The sequence below is a fragment of the Tachysurus vachellii genome, chromosome 9 (assembly GCF_030014155.1).
Source record: "Tachysurus vachellii isolate PV-2020 chromosome 9, HZAU_Pvac_v1, whole genome shotgun sequence".
Lineage (NCBI taxonomy): Eukaryota > Metazoa > Chordata > Actinopteri > Siluriformes > Bagridae > Tachysurus > Tachysurus vachellii.
The window spans coordinates 13,391,765-13,410,926 of NC_083468.1; the positions used below are offsets into that span (position 1 = coordinate 13,391,765).

A 19,162-nucleotide genomic window follows, 5' to 3' on the forward strand; every position below is an offset into this window, starting at 1 on the left:
CCCTCCCCTACAGTGATAGGCTAGTCACAGCGCCCCTCCCCTACACACATACAGATGTATTGTGTTGCTGTGTCTCGCTCTGCTCACTCACAGTCACACACAGAACAGCTCTCTGTCTCTCCCTCAGTCACTCGGGTTCGCGGGTATTTTCCGTTAACGTTTAGGGTTTCTTCAGCTTTTTACTTCGGGTTGTAAAGTTAATAATACGGACTTACTAACCAGTAGAGTTCTGGTAAACGTGGGCTCGTCCAGACGTGGTGCTTGCTTGGTAGAATGCGACTCGCATTGCGTCTCTGCCTGTCGGAGATTTTTTTTCTTTTTTAAACCTAAAGCTGTCTCCAACCAGTAACCAGACACAGTGTGTCTGACACGTTTTTTGCTGTATTTCATAAAAACATTATTATTACATTACATTACATTACATTATTAATAATTATTATTATTATTAAAACAAATTAATTATTACCGGTTAAAGCCCCGCCCATTTCAAGACAAGCACCGCCTACTTCCGGGTTAGGCCCACTCTGAGAATCAGAACCAGAATCAGAATCTTTGCCTTACAAGTCAGCACAAAATTGGGTTTTTGGACTGTTGGGGGCGCTAGAGGGCTTTTTTTTAAAAAAATGGCTGTTTTTAGTGATTTTTCCGTTATAGCTCCACGAAGGGGCCAATCGCCACGGTTTTTGATCTGTGACCTCAGTTTGACCTCTTTCACATGTGTCCCAGGTTTGGTGTTGATAGCTCATTTAATTCTTGAGTTATTGACATTTTAGCAAAACTGGCTCCTCAAAGTCCAAACTTTTGGGGGCCCCTTAAGGACCCTGAATCAAAATTTAGACTTTTTTTCGAAAATTATTGTCTATGAGAGTCCAGAGAATATTACTGCACTGGATTGGTCTTGATCAGGCGAAAAACCTAGGACTAGTTAGCAAAAGTAGGTTTTGGATAAAATGCACGATAGCGAAAAAATTTAATGGCGGAAATGAAATTGGAGATATACGTTTTTTAAGTCATGAGCCAAGGATTCCAATGATATAAAGCACTTGAGATTTGGACATATGGGTTTTAGGGGTTTAGGGGTTATGGGGACAAACACTGAAGCGCCCCAAATTGTCCGATTCCGCTGAGATTTTGGCCCTAAGTAACTGTGACCAGTACTACCATCTGACCAAGTTTGAGCTCTCTAGGCCTTACGGTTTGGGCTGCACGACCGTTTCTAGGGCGGAATAATAATAATAATAATAATAAAAATCCTAACAAAAACAATAGGTTTCCAGCGCTTCGCACTTGAACCCTAATAGTAATAATAATAATAATAATCCTAACAAAAACAATAGGTTTCCAGCGCTTTGCGCTTGAACCCTAATGATAATAATAATAATAATAATAATAATAATAATAATAATAATAATAATAATTAAAGCTGCAAGCAGCATTTCCCGGGTTCAAGCGTTTAAGGCCTTTAGGGAGTTTAAGGCCTTAAAGGATTTTCACATACACAAAGTGACAAATAAACAAAGTCATATCGGTGAGTCTACAATCCTCGTGCGAAGCAAAACGAAGTATGAAAACATACTTGGCAATAAAGACCATTCTGATTCTGATTCTGATTCTGAGACTTTGCCTTACGAGTCAGCACAAAATTGGGTTTTTGGACCTATGGGCACAAACGCGTTTTGGGATGCTGAAGCGCCCCAGATTGTCCGATTCCGCTGAGATTTTGGCCCTGAGTAACTGTGATCTAGTACTAGTGTGATCTAGTACTACCATCTGACCAAGTTTGAGTTCTCTAGGCCTTACGGTTTGGGCTGCACGACCGTTTCTAGGGCAGAATAATAATAATAATAATAATAATAATAATAATAATAATAATAATAATAATAATAAAAATCCTAACAAAAACAATAGGTTTCCAACGCTTCACGCTTGAACCCTAATAATCAAAATCCTAACAAAAACAATAGGTTTCCAGCACTTCGCGCTTGAACCCTAATAATAAAAATCCTAACAAAAACAATAGGTTTCCAGCGCTTCGCGCTTGAACCCTAATAATAATAATAATAAAAATCCTAACAAAAACAATAGGTTTCCAGCGCTTCACGCTTGAACCCTAATAATAATAATAATAATAATAATAAAAATCCTAACAAAAACAATAGGTTTCCAGCGCTTCGCGCTGGAACCCTAATAATAAAAATCAGAGCAAATACAATAGCTGGAACCCTAACAATAATAATAATAATCAGCAACGAATGGGCCAGGCACCTCAGGGCCACCAGGTAGACGACTAAGTACCTGGACACATGGCTGTTTAAACTGGTTTATTGCATTTACAGTTTTGGTGCCATTACAGGAAGTGCCATAGCAAAACTTAGCAAAAACTCTCCAGTCTGCAGGGCTTAGGTGGTTTCTTAGTCCATTCCTTGACTGTCTATATGGATGATCTTTGTCTGCAGCTGTGTGGTGTACAGTATATGCTAGGGTCAGCGACAGAGACAAATGAGGCTCCTAGATGTGGTAGAGAGCTGGCTTTGTAGGTGTGTGGAATGTTACAGAAGACTTCATCTAAAGTGTTCTTTTCTCTTTAATTTAGAAGTTCACATATATATGGAATTTAGGCAAAACCGACTTCAAGTTGATGCAAGATTAAAGTCTCCTACTGCTATAGTAATGCTCTGTGGTTGTGCTGAGATGCTAGCTAATGGAGTGATGTAGCTTCTCCATGGCTAACCCCCTCCCTTTGCTCTTACTGCAGTGTATAGTTCTATCCAGACAGCGTTATAGCGGCGTTCATATTCGTCCAAAGGCACTGTTATTTTTGCACAGTGATTTAAGCAATGTAAAGTGATCTGTAGTCATAGCTTGTCCAATAGCCTGTTCGTAGGGGATACTTTTAGCTTTGATTTCAGGCCCCTTCTCTTGCCCCACTTGTTTTTGGTGCCTCTGCCATTTGTGTGGACTCTGTGTGGGTTGGTGATTTATTAGTTAATGGGAGAGCACTAGATCTTTATTATTGTAGAGCAGTGAATGTTGTCGGACACCTTTATCAGTTTGGCTCCACTGTACTGTACATGTGAATCTGCTTGTGTAGGCAGGAAAAACACAAAATAGCTGCCAAAACTTAAAGAGCACTTGGCCTCTGTGACTGGATGTGCCACTAACTTGGCTTTTAAATTCATCAAGGGGTCCTATGGTCTGCCATAGATTCCCAGAGGTGACAGTATAATAATAATGAATTATAATAATTAATAATAATAGTGCAATATTCTAACAATTACAAAAGGTGCCTAGCACCTAAAATTCTGCGTGTCTTGCACCTTCAGTGCTTGCAAGCTGCTTTGGATAAGTGCATTTGTTAAGTTTCATAAATGTATGTAATAGTGGGACAAATTATTCCACATCCACAAAAGGCAGATACAAAACTGCATTATTAATCTATTTTTAGTATTTAAAATCTGTAATGATGTTTTATGCCACTATAAACCAAAACCCCCCACGAAATATACAATTCTCTCTATTAATGACATTTGAATTTATTTTCACTCTTTAAAAGCTGAAAATAGTAGTCTAGTAGTGGAGTGGGACTGCAGAATCAAAACAGACCAACTATGACAAACACTAGCACAAACAGTGAAAGAAGCTAACAATCTAGTCTAAACAGTCTAAACTTCTGTACCTTTTTATGAATGAATGAATGAATGAATGAATGAATGAATGAATGAATGAATGAATGGATGAAAAGTACATAATTCAAGTGTCATATATTCCATATGTGAAACCAGTGAAAGCATTTTAAGATGAGAGTAAAAGTGGTGAATCTAAATGTAAATCTAAATTTTTGTGTATATGTTAAGTATATTCTTATATGTCTATTATCATGTGTGCACCAACTCTGTGTCCTCAGCCAAGCTGGACATCACCCCTGATGACCCCCGTTGGATTGGAGCCTGGTGGGGAGGCTTCCTAATCTGTGGGGCTTTACTTTTTTTCTCCGCTGTCTTCATGTTTGGTTTCCCCTCATCTCTATCACAGCGATATGGTAACAACAGGACCGAGAGTGAACAGCCCATGCTGCCAGGATCACAGAGTTTTGATCATCCAAAGCCAAGTAATGGTGTCCTTCACAACCATCATCCTGACAGTTCCTGTTGTGATCAGCTTCGAGGTAGCCTACTGTATATTGTCACACACTTGTACAACTCTAAATAAATCTCATCAAGATGTACAAGGGAACCATTGATGAAGTGATTTGATTTGGATCATGAGCAGTTTATTTTCTTCTCCATGTACCTTTTTGCCCATCGCCAAGTTGATCTTTGTGGTCATAGGATGTTCTAGTAGTGTACATGCTTTTTATGTTTTGTGTTTAGTGTTTGTAGTTTTGTTTAGCAGCCTCTAATCTGGTCTTTTTGAGACTTGCCAATAGTTTAACATCATGTGGTAAATTCTCTGCATTTCTGCTGGTGAAGACTTCTTTTGAAAAGCACTTTTTAAATTGAAAGGATAATGGATAATTAGAAAACACTTTTGCACTTATGTTAGATGAAAAAAACATCTGAAACACTCTTCTGAAATGTTATTATTTCCCATGTAATGCAGTCAACAATCTGTCAGAAAAATTGAAGAGTGGAATCCTTATGTACATGGTCTACAGTAATTAACACTAAAGGTTTCTGGTGTTTAGAATGAAATTTAGCGACAGTGGGGAGGTTAATGTCACATGCTGCTTCCCTGTCAGCTATCAGTGGTTGTGCCACATTTCAAAAATGGCTTTTTCTTTTTTGCTCTTTCCTATTAGCTTATTGCCACAACATCTGTCTAAGAACGTTTAAAATTGGATTGGGGAGAAATCTTATTGTAAAAATCTTGATTTTGTTTTGGATTACAGTGTCACTAGTAATCCAAAGTTGTCTTTAGTACACTACACCACAATATGGGCTTAGATTGACCTGCAGTGTTCATTTTGTTGAAACTAAATTACTGATGAAAATATTCATCAACAAATATTTTTCTCTCATCAATAACAAAGACCAGACAGAAATGTGAATCATACCAAATCATACCAACTTTTCTAATTAACTCATATTACACAGTAATGTCAATATCATGGAAAAAAACAAAGAGGAACAGTTAGCAGTGCAATAATGCAATAAAGGAAAGTTCAGTTAACTAGTGAGACATTTGCAAGATGGCGGCACGCATGGACACAGTGGTTTCTACAGTTCTAGCTAACTGCAACTTTTTGTGTTAATTCTTGTCATAGAGGCTGTAAAAATCGTGTAAAACAAATGCATTTGGGCTGAAAGTACAACTTTGAATTGCCAAATGCATTACGAGAGACACTATACTGCTTAGGCCTACAACACAGACAAAAGACACACATTGCATGGCATGATCCAGCTAAATGGGTATGGAGGCACCACAAGTGGTGCAAGAGGAACCAGAAGCAAGGGTGTCAGCTGGAGGCTAGAAGCTAACCCTAGCCACCTGGACCTCCCATTAGTAATACTGGATAGTCTGCGCTCTCTTAAATAATAATATGGATGACCTCAGACTCTAATTGGCCACCCAGGCTGAAACAAGGAATTGTTGTATGCTTATCCTCATGGAAACATGGCTGCAGAGTGTCGTCCCGAACACAGCTATCCAGCTACATAGTATAACATGGTACTGTGCAGGTGCTTCCGTTAAGAGTTGCGGTGGGCTGTTAATAAAAAAACAAAGACTTGTGTATCAATACCATGATAGTCACTACCCACTGCTCACCAAAGCTGGATTTTTTAGTGGTAAAATACCAGCCGTACTATCTAAAACAGGAATTCACTGCTATTATAGTAGTAGCAGTGTACCTTTCCTCCCACCTCAAATGCTGGTGCTAATGCTGGTCCTCCCACCTCAAATGCTGGTGCTAACGAACCATGATACCATCAGTGTACCTGGATGCCTTTGTAATTGTTACTGGAGATTTTACCACTCAAACCTTGAAACTGTCGCACAAATGTTTTACCAACACATCAACTTTGAACAAGAGGAGACAACATACTGGACCTTTTCTACACAAACATCTGGGATTAGATTGTTGTCAACTTCTTTATAGGGTCTACCTTCCTTTCCTCATCAACGGCTCCATAGAGAGTCAGTAGTACCAGGTACACATTTTTGATGACCTTACCTGGACTACTAATACCAACTTCACAGTGAAGAGAGCACAACAATGTCTTAATTTCCTCCCACCATACTATACAGAACATCTTCCAGGCACACTGCATAAGCAGAGCTTCTGCCTTTTAGAATGAACCCTCCCACCCCTCCCACAAACTGTTCAAGTATCTGCTATCAGGCTGGAGGTTCAGCAGCATCAGTCACTCAATGGACACTAACACATCTGAACTCAGCCACTTTTGCTGTGTACTTATATGCACATTGGTCATGTAACACATTTGTAGATATCTGCACTCAGAGGCTAAGTGTTATTATAAACCTTTAGGCAATCTGCTATAATATGCAAATTGTACATACCACTGACTGTGCACTTGCACTTTAATGGCAGTGATTTCTGTGCCGGTCCCAAGCCCGGATAAATAGAGAAGGTTGAGTCAGGAATGCCATCCAGCGCAAAACAGGCCAAATTTATACATGCAAATTGTCAGTGGAACTTCCATTCCAGATCAGTCAAGGCCTGGGTTAAGAATGACTGCCACCAGCACTGTTGACCTACAGGGTGCTGGTGGAAATTTGGCTAATGTTGGATGAGGAGGGAGAAGGGTTCGAAGACAGAGAGAGTAGAGGAAAGGCAGTGGTATACAGTATGTCTGAGAATAGAGGCCCATAATGTTGGTACAATGACATGGAAATGTAGAGAACTGGCAGACATGATGGAAAGAGGGAAGGTAGATATACTGGGTGTGCAGGAGACCAGGTGGAAGGGGAACAAATAACGTAATATTAGAGGGAGATACAAACTGTTTTATTATGGTTTTGATAGGAAGAGAAATGGGATAGGAGTGATCCTGAAGGGTGAGTTTGTTAGGAATATTTTTTTAGGTAAAACGAGTTTCAGACAGGGTAATCAGTTAGAAATTGAAGGGATGATGTTGAATGTTATTAGTGGTTATGCTTCACAAGTAGGCTGTGAGTTAGAAGAGAAGGAGAGATGTGGTAGCCTAGTGAGTAAAGTGTTGGACTACTGATCAGAATCTCCTGAGTTCAAATCCAAGGTCCACCAAGCTGCCACAGCTGGGCCATTGAGCAAGGCAGTTAACTCTCAATTGCTAAGGTGTATAAACTAAAATAAAATGTAAGTCACTCTGGATAAGGGTGTCTGCTAAATGCCATAAGTGTAAATGAGAGATTCTGCAGTGAGTTAGATGAGGTGATAGAGAGTATATCCAGATAGTAAAAAGTAGTGAATGGAGCAGACTTCAACGGGAATTTCGGTGAGGGGAACAGAGGTGGTGAGAAGGTGATGGTTAAAACCTCCTATATGCATTCTATATAGACAAGGCAATCTGAAAGAAAGTGTAACTAGACAGCATAATATGGTGATGTGAAAGATGTCAGCAGGTATGGCTACCTGGGCTGAACCACTTTGTTGTAAAAGGAGGACCATCACCTCCTTACAGACCCTTTTTAATATATTTTTATAAACACTGTTTTAAACAATTGTAGAACTGTACCCAATGCATACTAACAGGAAAATCTTGTGAAATAAAACAATTTTAACCTTGTTACATAAAAAGGACTGTAGAAAGTAGAGAGGATTACAAGGAGTCACAGTGCAGAGTTAAGATGGAAGTGGCAAAGGCCAAACAGAAAGTATATTATGAGTTGAGGGAAGGCAAGAAGACTTGTACAGATTAGCCAGACATTGTGATGGGAAGGATATGAAACAGAAAAGGGTGATTAAAGATAGAGATGGAAAGGGACTTACTGGCTACCAACTTCCTCGCTGGTGCTGGTTGTTGAGACATTGAGTTCGAGTTTTGAGCCTTTGCCACGGACATCTTCGTACTTGGATCCATCTGCTATGTCCAGCGTTGGGTAACTGAAGTGTAATGTGATTTGTGTCATGTGCAGGTGCAATGGGTCGCGTACAAACCAATAGGGTGTCGGAATGGTATATGTTTATACTTCTTATCCAACCACAATCACATTCACTCTTTCCGGATGGCGCGATTTATCTTGATAGGTTTTTTTTGAATGATGACAAGCCGAAATGAAAACAAGCCGAAATGAAATAGGAGTAACAAAAAAAAAAAAAAAAAAATATTAGTAACGAGGTTATTTTTAAAAAGTAAGGACTAGAAAGTGCAGATAATTACGTGAAAATGTAAGGAGTAGAAGTAAAAAGTATGCTAAAAAATAATTACTCTATTAAAGTATAGATACTCAAAATTTCTACTTAAGTAAAGTAACGAAGTATTTGTACTTCGTTACTTGACACCTCTGAAAAATATACATAAATGCATATGGTTTTTCATTTTTGTCCTTAAAGTGTCCATGTGCAGTATGGTATGTATAAAGTGTATAAAGTGGTACTGTGCTGTGCAAGTCCAGAGTTAAAGTGACAGTCCAGAGTTAAAGTGACAGTGGGACTCTGGAGGGCTGGCCTGTCCTGCATGGTGCTGTTCCCGAACCAGGAAGTGATGCTACCCGTCAGGACGCTCTCAATGGTGCAGGTGTAGAAAGTCTTTAGCACCTGATAGGGTAGTTTGAAGTCCCTTAAGCATCTCAGGTGGTACAGATGCTGCCAGGCCTTCTTCACCAGGGTGTTGATGTGACAGGACCAAGATAGGTCCTGTGTGATGTGAACACCCGGACAGGTATCGGAAACTGTCCACTTTCTCCACTGGAGTCCCGTTGATGTTTAGAGGTTGGTATGACCGCTCCTGCTTTGCGCTGAAGTCCACTATCAGTGCCTTAGTCTTGCTGACATTCAGGAGAAGGTTGTTCTCTCCAGGTTTTTACTCTCCTGTAGGTAGGCCGTCTTGTCGTTGTTGGAGATCAGGCCCACCACGACAGTGTCATCAGCAAACTTGATGACAGTGGTGGGAAGTGGCCACACAGTCATATGTGTACAGTGAGTACAGCAGGGGGCTCAGAACACAATCCTGGTGGGCTCCAGTGCTGAGATTGAGGGTGGATGAGGTGTGTTTGCCCACCCGTATTGTGGTCTTGTGGTCTGTCTGTCAGGAAGTTGGAGATCCATTGACACAGTGACAGGCTGTGTGGAGTCCCAGGACCTCCAACCTCCAACATAATTCCTTTTTCTGGAGTCCAGGTGGCTCATCGTGGTGTGAAGAAGATGAGCAATGGCGTCCTCAGTAGAGCACTTCTGGCGGTACGCAAACTGTAGTGGATCAAGTGTGTCTGGTAGTGATGCAGTTATGAAGTCTCTGACCTTTTTGTCTTTTGAAGCACTTCATCACTACTGAGGTCAGGGCTACAGGGCGGTAATCGTTGAGGCAGGTGGGCTGGGGTTTCTTCGGGACAGGAACAATGGTGGACTGTTTGAAGCATGAGGGGACAACAGACTGTTCCAGTGAGAGGTTGAATATCTCAGTGAACACAGGTGATAGCTGGTCAGCGCAGGCTTTCAGAATCCGACCTGTGATGCCGTCTGGTCCTGCTGCCTTCCGGGTGTTCATTCTCCTGAATGCCCTCCTCACGTCATGCTCCAAGATGGTGAACGTGTTTACCTCTCCAGCTCTCTCGGCGTGCATGTTGTCTGTCCCGCTAGCACCACTAGTGTGGTTAGCTGCAGCCTTGAAGAGATCGTAAAAGATATTTAGCTCATCTGCCAGATAAGTGTCCGCATTCCCCATTCTAGAAGCTGGTGTTCTATAGTCCAGAAGAGGTGAATATTGTAGAGCATGAAACGACAAAGATTATAAAGGATGGACAATGATGTTTATAGATGACATTGTTATCTGTAGAGAGCAGGTGGTGGAACACGTGGAAAGTTACAGATTTTGGCATGCTTTCGCAACCATATTCTCTCTGGCTATCCACAACAAATGTGGTGCTGAAATGCCGCTGTCCTTTCAGCACAACTGTAAACGGAGCGATAGGATGATGTTGAAAGGTAGCAGTACATTATCCGCAATCACAAATCCCAGGATCCCTTTCCGTTGACGCAAGTTGAGATCTGGGACTGGTCAGTAAAAAGAAGAGCTTAAGATGGGACAAAGAACAATGTAGAAGAGGAAGATTGTAAAAATGTGCTAAGGACAGGCATATCTAAATTTTGAGGTATTTGGAACACAAACAAGAATATTTGTGAGGAAAAAATAAAATGGTGCTGAAGGGAGTGCATGAAACCATCTGTCAAACACGGTGGAGTAAAAGTGATGGCCTGGTTGAGCTTTGGTTTATGCTTGGTTTCTGATTATACAACAAAAGCAAAATTTGAAGGACAAATTTCTTATTATAAATGGAAACCATAATTTCCTATCTTTTCAATGAATTAAATACTTTTTTTTTCATTTTAAATCTTATTTCATGATTAAAAGTATGAGTTTATAATAAAGGAATACATTCTCTTTTGAACTATAGTGTACTTTGACAGTTTTCAGTAACAGATTCAAAAAACTACAAACAAACTACAAACTACAAACTACTAGACCCTTGACCTGTTTACTTGTAAAGTGAGATTTTGAGGGAATAAGGGTTCTAAATGATGAGGGTAGTGGTGGCTTAAAGACTGGGTTATGGATCAGGAGGTCCAGACGTGCCGATTCTTGTCAAGTTTGGGCAGTTGAATTTTCCAAAAAAAAAACAGGCACTGTTCATATTCCTCATTACACAATGTGTTGCAATCATCTCACAAAATGCTTGTAATCTGACCTGTCAGCATTGTTTTAGAGCATAATGTATACTAAATTAATTGAGATAATTAAAATGTCTTTCTAAAAAAAAAGTCTGTTTAGTAATGTTGCTATAATGACAAGCACCCCCTCTTTCTCTGCTCAGTGATTCCCAGGGTGACTAAACACCTGCTGTCTAATCCGGTGTTCACCTGTATTGTCCTTGCTGCTTGTATGGAGATTGCTGTAGTTGCTGGTTTTGCTGCCTTCTTGGGCAAGTACTTGGAGCAGCAGTTTAACCTTACAACCACCTCAGCCAATCAGCTTCTGGGTATGTGAGGCATCCCTCTCAAATATAGACCATTCTGCATGCATTAGTGTCCAAAAGTTTATATCTTCTGTATTAAAATGAGTTCATGCCAAATTCATATTAATTTTATTAAAGAAATTAATTGCTTCTTGCAGGTATGACAGCCATCCCATGTGCATGTCTGGGCATTTTTATGGGAGGTCTTTTGGTGAAGAAGCTGAACCTCTGTGCTTTGGGTGCTGTTCGGATGGCCATGTTGGTCAACCTGATTTCAACCGCCTGCTATGTATCTTTCCTCTTTCTTGGCTGTGACACAGGCCCTGTTGCTGGTGTGACCATCGCCTATGATAATGAGTGAGCATGGCCAATACTTTGTTCATTTATTTATTAATTTTTTTGTTTTTATTAAACAGTTTTATGTTTTGTTCAAATCATTGCACACTTATTATAATGGGAATAAAGAGCAGTTTGGTAAAAAAAAAAAAAAAAAAAAACATAAAAAAAACTACTTTTAAGAGGTCTGTTGTATTTTAAAATGATTCAATCAAGCACTTAATTCATAATTGCCTGCTAATCTCTGCTAATGGGACATAAATGCTGTGTGTGTGTGTGTGTGTATGTGTGTGTGTGTGTGTGTAGAACTTTGCAGCCAGGCCAAAAACCAGAAGCTACATGCATTAGCAACTGTAACTGCCACACGTCATCTGTTAGTCCTGTTTGTGGCTCTAATGGGGTCACATACCTGTCTTCCTGCTTTGCTGGCTGCACCAGATCCATTAGCACTGAAGTGATTCCTCAACCAGCTAAGGTTATTTATTATATTTTCATATACCACACTCTTTCTCCCATGTCCTTTTTTCTTTTAACTTCTTTTAACTTTTATCTTTCTCTCTGCAATTAACCACACAATTGCTGGAACCCTTGAAGAGAATTTGCTACATATATATATATATGAATATATAACTCTATTCTCACACAGCTGCTGCACATTTGAAGAGGAATCACACAGCACACTAAATTTATAATTAAGGAATAGTACACTCCATTTCTGCGTGTCATGCCACATTATATCCAAAACTTAAACCTCCCACCACAACAACTTCCCTTTTGTTCCACCAGCCAGCAAGAGTGCATTACTTAATTACTTAATTACAAGAGTTAATTACTTAATTATACATTCAGTGTGCTGTGTGATTCCTCTTCAAGTGTGCAGCAGGTATGTGAAAATTCAGAGGAAGAATGGGCTCCATGACTTTCCCCCTTGCTATTGGAGAAATCTAGCTTGGCGGACACAGCTGTAATATTTCATCGTCATGGGGTGGTCCTGCAGTTTTTTTGAGCAGACACTGGATTAGCACCACAGATTGTTAGTTTGTGATTAATGGCATCGAAACAGGATCATTCAGATGGTGGTACTATAGCAATTTGCTTGATTCTCAACAGGGATGGTGGAATGGGGTTGGGAGGGGGTGTAAAACTGGCCCAAACCTGGTTTCCTACACATTTTTCCTCCATTTCTCCTTCACCCCAATGTCTCGCTCAACTTCCTCAATCTCAGTGGACCTTTCTCTCCCCACCAGGATTAGGTCAGAGCTTGGGCAGGTTGGCAGGCATTTTGAATTGCATGATTGGTGAAGGTGAGGTGTGTGCACAGGGATGTTCATGAGTATCTGCTGGTACCAGTAATTATTAAATTCTGACGGCAAAAGGTATAGCAGCCCTGGTTAAAATTAAAAGGATTTGTTTTCAAACTGATATCTGATTATACTTTCCTTGGCTTATTTTCTTTGCATCAAAGTACATCCATTGTATCCATCAACATAACCCATACACTTTTATAACAGTCTTTTAAGCTATAAAAAAACAAGAAATATTCTAATAAACTACAGACAAAATATATAAACACATATTCACTTAAACAAGTTTAAAAACAATGACAATAAAGTACAGTACATTAATTTCACATCTGACCTCATGACCTCAGGTGCTAAATCAACTGTTGACAAAAATACAAAAAATAAGTAACAACTGAAATGCCTTAAATTTACTTGAAAGTGCCTCAAGTTGTAATTATGTGTAATTACGTATATATATATATACTGTATATATAGTATAACCCTCATTGTTTTGAGACAGGGCTCAATGGCCTATATCCCTGCTAAGGAACCATGTTAATTACTCACTGTTTTTGCCTGCCTCATTTCAACTGTCCTGTGGGAAGGGTGAACAGGGAGAGTGATAGGATTAGTCAGACCTGGGTGAACCTCCCATCCATTGGGGCCATTTTAGGCAACAGTGGCAAGAAAAAATTCCCTGAGATGATATGAGGAAGAAACCTTGGCAGGAATCAGACCCAAAAGGGAGCCCATCTCCTCATTTGGGTGAAACCAGACATTAAATAATGTAGATTTCTCCAACTGTTAATAGACAAGTGGAGTTGTTCAACCAAGAGCTCCTGAGCATTTGTAGGTCAATGTAATTTCTGACCTGAGCACAAATCTGACCACAGGCTTAGAGTATGTTAGTGAAATGTTATGATTGTATGTTGTCACAGAACTACAACTGTTATGTTGTCTCTATCAGTGAACAGTTGCTAACTTCAACAAGATAGGCTTCATTTAAAAACTACAATGAATTTGTACGTGTTCTACTTTGAGCATATGTGATTTGTACACAGTTCATGAAAGCAAAGTAAATTGTAATATTAAATTACAAAATGAATATCATCATGCATATGAATTTTTTTCATTTTTATACATTATATACTGATTTATAAAGTGAACCTTGTTATTATTTGCTTTTAGCCTTTTCCATTTTGTTAGAGTTGAGTTTTGTTAGACTTTTGTAAATAATAAATGAATGAATTATATTAATAAATGTTTTTATTGTAATGCACAATAAAAATAATCCTTTCACTTTTGGACTAATATTTCCATTTTCCCTTTAGTCCATACAGAACCTGACAGAATGTGCATGCATTTCTGGTGATGGGATTCCATCCACAGTTGTTCCAGGAAAATGCCCACGTCCTGGGTGCCAGGAGGCTTTTCTCATTTTCCTGTGTGTGATTTGTGCCTGCAGCATGATAGGAGCTATGGCTCAGACGCCCTCAGTCATCATCCTCATCAGGTAACCTGAGACTCCTCAAGGTAGTTTGAGACATGGTGAGGGACTTTTCACATGTGCTTTGGCTAGACATTTGAGGCTTAAAGAGAATTAACATATTTGTATTGTCATTATTATGTAAAATTTGTTAATTTGCAAAAAGAATCTTTTGCCTTGCTTACATTTTCCTTTTTCTTGACTAGACAGGATATTAGAATCATTAACTCTGTAACTACATTAATTATATATTTCTCACCCTCTCTTTGCATCTCTTGTCCTTTTAGAACAGTCAGCCCAGAGTTGAAATCATATGCACTTGGCGTACTGTTTCTCTTATTGCGACTGCTGGGTAAGATGCATAACACTGAATGTTAAGTAAATGTTTAGGTACAGTACAGATTCTGTTGTTATAGGGCTCTGAATACTTTTTAGATTTAAGTAGATTTAAAGTCATCTTTAATTGAAATTGTAACATCATCTATGATTACTAAATCTTACTCTACTGCAGGATTCATCCCACCTCCTTTGATCTTTGGTGTTGGAATTGACTCCACCTGCCTGTTCTGGAGCAGCGAATGCAACACAAAGGGTGCATGCATGCTATATGACAATGTAGCCTATCGCCACCTCTATGTGAGCTTGGCTATTGTGCTAAAAATAATTGCCTTCCTGCTGTACACCACCACATGGCAGTGTTTACGCTGCAACTACAAGAAGTACATCAAGAATAATGAGGTGTATGTGACATCCCCTGAAATTTTCTCTTCTGACATTAATTTGGATAGTCTAGGCAAAGAAATTAACAGGACAAAATTTATATACAACCTGGAAGATCATGAATGGTGTGAAAACATGGAATCTGTTTTATAGTGGTTGGTGCTTGCTAATGCATAAGTATCTTCTGAGGATCACATTGGTGGTTTATAACTTTTTTTTAAAGAATAGCACTTGATTTCCTCCATATACAGTGATGTGTATGGTTTCGCTGGTCACTGTCTATAATGCACTTTTGGAAGTAATGCTAATAATTCTTAGTCCAATGTGTGGTTCATTTTTCAGTTCCAGTAATCCATAGTAAGGTCCATAAATAATTTGTCATTGGCATGGCTATTTTTATTTGAATAGTACACTAAATGTTGAAAGAGAAAAACTAATATGAGCTCAAACTGCAGCATTACAGCACTTTTTTATCAGCCTCTTATTAAAGGAACCAAAATGTGAGATAAAATCTGATCAAATCAGATAAGCATAGTTCTAATTGATCTAAATGAATCCATAGACATCCCCAGATGCTGGGTTTCCCTGATGATGCTCAGGCCTTTACAGCACATATTTGCCGTTCTTACTTGGTCTTGGCTGAATCTGAGCAGATAATATAGATATATATCAGAATTTATCCTGTTGTTTTTGTCAGCTGCTATATGTCATATGGTTTTTGTCATCTCTCATATGTCATATGTGTTAAATTGATTCAAAAAATACAATGAAACAGTTCCACTGGCAGCTATATACATGTCCACGCTATAAGATGAGGAGGTATGGTTTAGATCATGAGCAGTTCCTTCCCTTTTTCAATTTTTTTTATTTCCTATCATTGTGGAAACCATTGAACATTTATATATTCATAGAATGTTGTTTCAGAACTGTACCAACTTTTGTTGTTTGACATTTTATTTATTTGTTTTAGTTTACTAAAATTATTTAGTCAGGTTTTGCAGTTTTTGAATTTTACCTTTCTAATCACTCTGGTGAGGCTGTCTGTAGATTGTTGACTACACACAGTTACACCTACCTCCTGGAGGGTGTTTCTGATCTGGCCAATTGTCTTAAATGGGTTTTTCTTCACTATGATAGAATTCTTCTGTTTTCTACCACTGTTCTTTTACATGCTTTTTGGTGTTCCTGAGCTCACCTGTGTACTGACAGTTGTAAATTGTTGTTTTGGCCAAAGTTAATATTTTTGCTATGTCTCTGATTGGTTTGTATTTTAGCCTAATCATGCTTGCTTTGCTGGCAATGACAGCTCCCAGGAGTTAATATTGCAAGTTAACAGCAACAGATTTCAAATGAGAATTCCCATCATCCCTAGACATTTTATCTGTTAATAATCATTGGGATTATGTAGATTCCCTCAAATTAAAGCTGAAAGTCTGTAACATTATGATAATAATATTCATGATTTAATTTAAACTGCAATGTACCCTAGTAGAAAGCAAAAATGGCTTTGTAATAACTTTGTCAATGTTGAAATATTTATGGACCTGACTGTATCTTATAGTTGGTAGTTGACTTGGATTTGTTTGAACAAGAAGCATATATTTATATACACATGTACTATACATCCAGCCACAGAATGTCATGTTGTTTTCTCAAATTACTCTGGTGTGATCTTGGTCCCCTTATTTTCCACAGTTTGGTAACTGTAGTGGGTTATTTAGCAATAACATCATTGCAGGCTTATTGGGAGATTCTCACAAGGAAGGAACTGCATGTTACCAAAAGATATTCTGATAATTTGCACTGATACAAAAGCTGAAAGATGAGATGTCATTGTTTCGGTGATGTTTTCTGAAAACATCTATAAAATCTGGGGAAACAAATTTATTACTAAAAAACCCACTACAGTTACTGAAATTTGAAAGAGACTAGAAGAACAATGGACCAAGATTACACATTACACCAGAACAGAAACTAGTGAGATCCAATCATTCAAACAATGGGCCTCTTCACTTCCTATTAAGTTATGATAACTAACTCTAGCTCTGAAATCTTCTTTCATTCTACAGTGGTTATTGTTCTCTACTTTTGATCACTATATATATTTGTTTGTATATTATATATATATTTTTCTTCATATTTTGTTCCAAAATTATATATCTATGAGAGGCAAAAGTGTGAAACTCTAATATTAGTATTTAATTTCAAGTTAAAAATTACAGTCCATCTGATTTCAGTCAATGGGTTGACAATTAGGTCTCTGTAAGTGCTATATTTTATTTAAAGAACTGAGATATATCAAAGCCTGATGTTCATGATGTGTGTGTGGAAGTAGATTATGGCAAATACAAAAAGGGAGATTTCTGAGGACTTAAGAAAAGGAGTTGTTGTTTGCATTGGGCTGTAAAATTTTACAAAACCATCTCTATAGAGTTTGGACTTCCAAAAATCAGTCAGGCAGATTCTTTAAGACTATTTGACTATTGGTACCCTCCCCATGAGTTTTAAACCAACAAAGATAACTCCAAAAGCAAGACATGTAATAGTTTGTTGGGCCAGAAAGGAGCCCATTTTAACTTTATAAACGACTGAAGGTTTCTTTTACTTTATGTTAATGTTGGCTAATGTTTGTGAGTCTGCCATGAGGTGAACACTGAACAACCTTGCTGTGCATATGGCAGCAGGGAAAAAAGAACATTGCTGCCCATGAAGTTTGCTAAAGATCATGTGGAGGTCTATTAGAAAAATTATTTGTGGAGACATGAGACCAAAATATAACTTTTTGATTTAAAATGAGGACCGTTATTTTTGGAGAAAGGAAAATGCTGAATTCCAGCATACTAACTTTATACCTTCTGTGAAACATGGTCTTGGTAGTATCATGCTTTGTGCCTGCCAGCCAGGAGAGCTTGCCATCATTGATGGAACAACGAATACAGAATTATAAAAGTAAATTTGAAAGGACAATGGCAAGACATCTGTCCAGGAACTGAATCTCAGGAGAAAATGGGTCATACACCAAGACAATAATCACAAGCAATTAAGTCTGTCTTCCAAACAATGATTAAAGAGGAGCAAAGATATTGTTTTGGAATGGCCAAGTCAAATTCCTGACATTAATCCAAAGGATCTGAAGCAAGCAGTTCATGTGAGGACATCCACCAAAACCCCAGTGTCCTAGCTGTTCTGTTCTGTGGAATCGAATAAAATTCTTCCAAGCCATTGTGCAGGACTGATCAAAAATTACTGCGCATGGGCTCACAACAGATGCTGAAAACGAAAGTTCACATAGTTTTGCAAGTCAAAGATATGTAATGCTGGATCATTTTACTCAATAATTAAATGAAGAAATATAATAAAAATATATATATAAAAAAAGCTACATATTTGTAAATATTTCACACTTTTGATATGCCTTTGCTTAGCAGAGGGCAAAATATTATCTACCAACAAGCTTCACACACACACACACACACACACACACACACACACACACACACACACACACACAGCATTGGGCATTGCAATTCATTGGGCCTCCAGAAAAAACAAAAGCAACTCATTTGTAAATATTTTGCACTTGTAATATGCATTTGTCCAGCTGGGGCAATATCTTCTCTACCAACAAACTTCGCGCGCGCACACACACACACACACACACACACACACACACACACAAGCATTGGGCATTGCATTTCATTGGGCCTCCAAGAAAAAAAATATCATTTGTAAATATTTCACACCTGTAATATGCATTTGTCCAGCTGGGAGCAATATCTTCTTTACCAACAAGCTTTACACACACACACATGCACACACGCGCACACATGCACACACAAGCATTGGGCATTGCAATTCATTAGGCCTCCAGAAAAAACAAAAGCTACTCATTTGTAAATATTTCACACTTGTAAAATGCATTTGTCCAGCTGGGAGCAATGTCTTCTTTACCAACAAGCTTCACACACACACACACACACACACACACACACACACACACACACACACACACGCACACACACATGCACACGCGCACACGTGCACACACAAGCATTGGGCATTGCAATTCATTTTGGCCTCCAGAATAAACAAAAGCTACTCATTTGTAAATATTTTGCACTTGTAATATGCATTTGTCCAGCTGGGGGCAATATCTTCTCTAGATTAGATTAGATTAGATTAGATTAGATTAGATTAGATTAGATTAGATTAGATTAGATTAGAT

The 19,162-nt window shown here is 38.6% G+C and overlaps 1 protein-coding gene across 2 annotated transcripts in view; it reads left to right on the forward strand.

The window, feature by feature from the left end:
• The window catches only part of slco3a1a (solute carrier organic anion transporter family member 3A1a), a 78,434-nt gene extending 59,482 nt beyond the window's left edge, over window positions 1-18,952 (forward strand). The window contains exons 5-11 of one of the 2 annotated variants that reach the window (XM_060877732.1): window positions 3,905-4,165; window positions 10,972-11,136; window positions 11,271-11,469; window positions 11,755-11,923; window positions 14,063-14,244; window positions 14,505-14,569; window positions 14,729-18,952. In XM_060877732.1, coding sequence (XP_060733715.1) covers window positions 3,905-4,165; window positions 10,972-11,136; window positions 11,271-11,469; window positions 11,755-11,923; window positions 14,063-14,244; window positions 14,505-14,569; window positions 14,729-15,090 — 1,403 coding nt within the window. In that variant the 3' untranslated portion in view covers window positions 15,091-18,952. The remainder of the gene's footprint in view (window positions 1-3,904; window positions 4,166-10,971; window positions 11,137-11,270; window positions 11,470-11,754; window positions 11,924-14,062; window positions 14,245-14,504; window positions 14,570-14,728) is intronic. The other variant, XM_060877733.1, reaches the window with a different exon arrangement.
• Window positions 18,953-19,162: the final 210 nt, after the last annotated feature.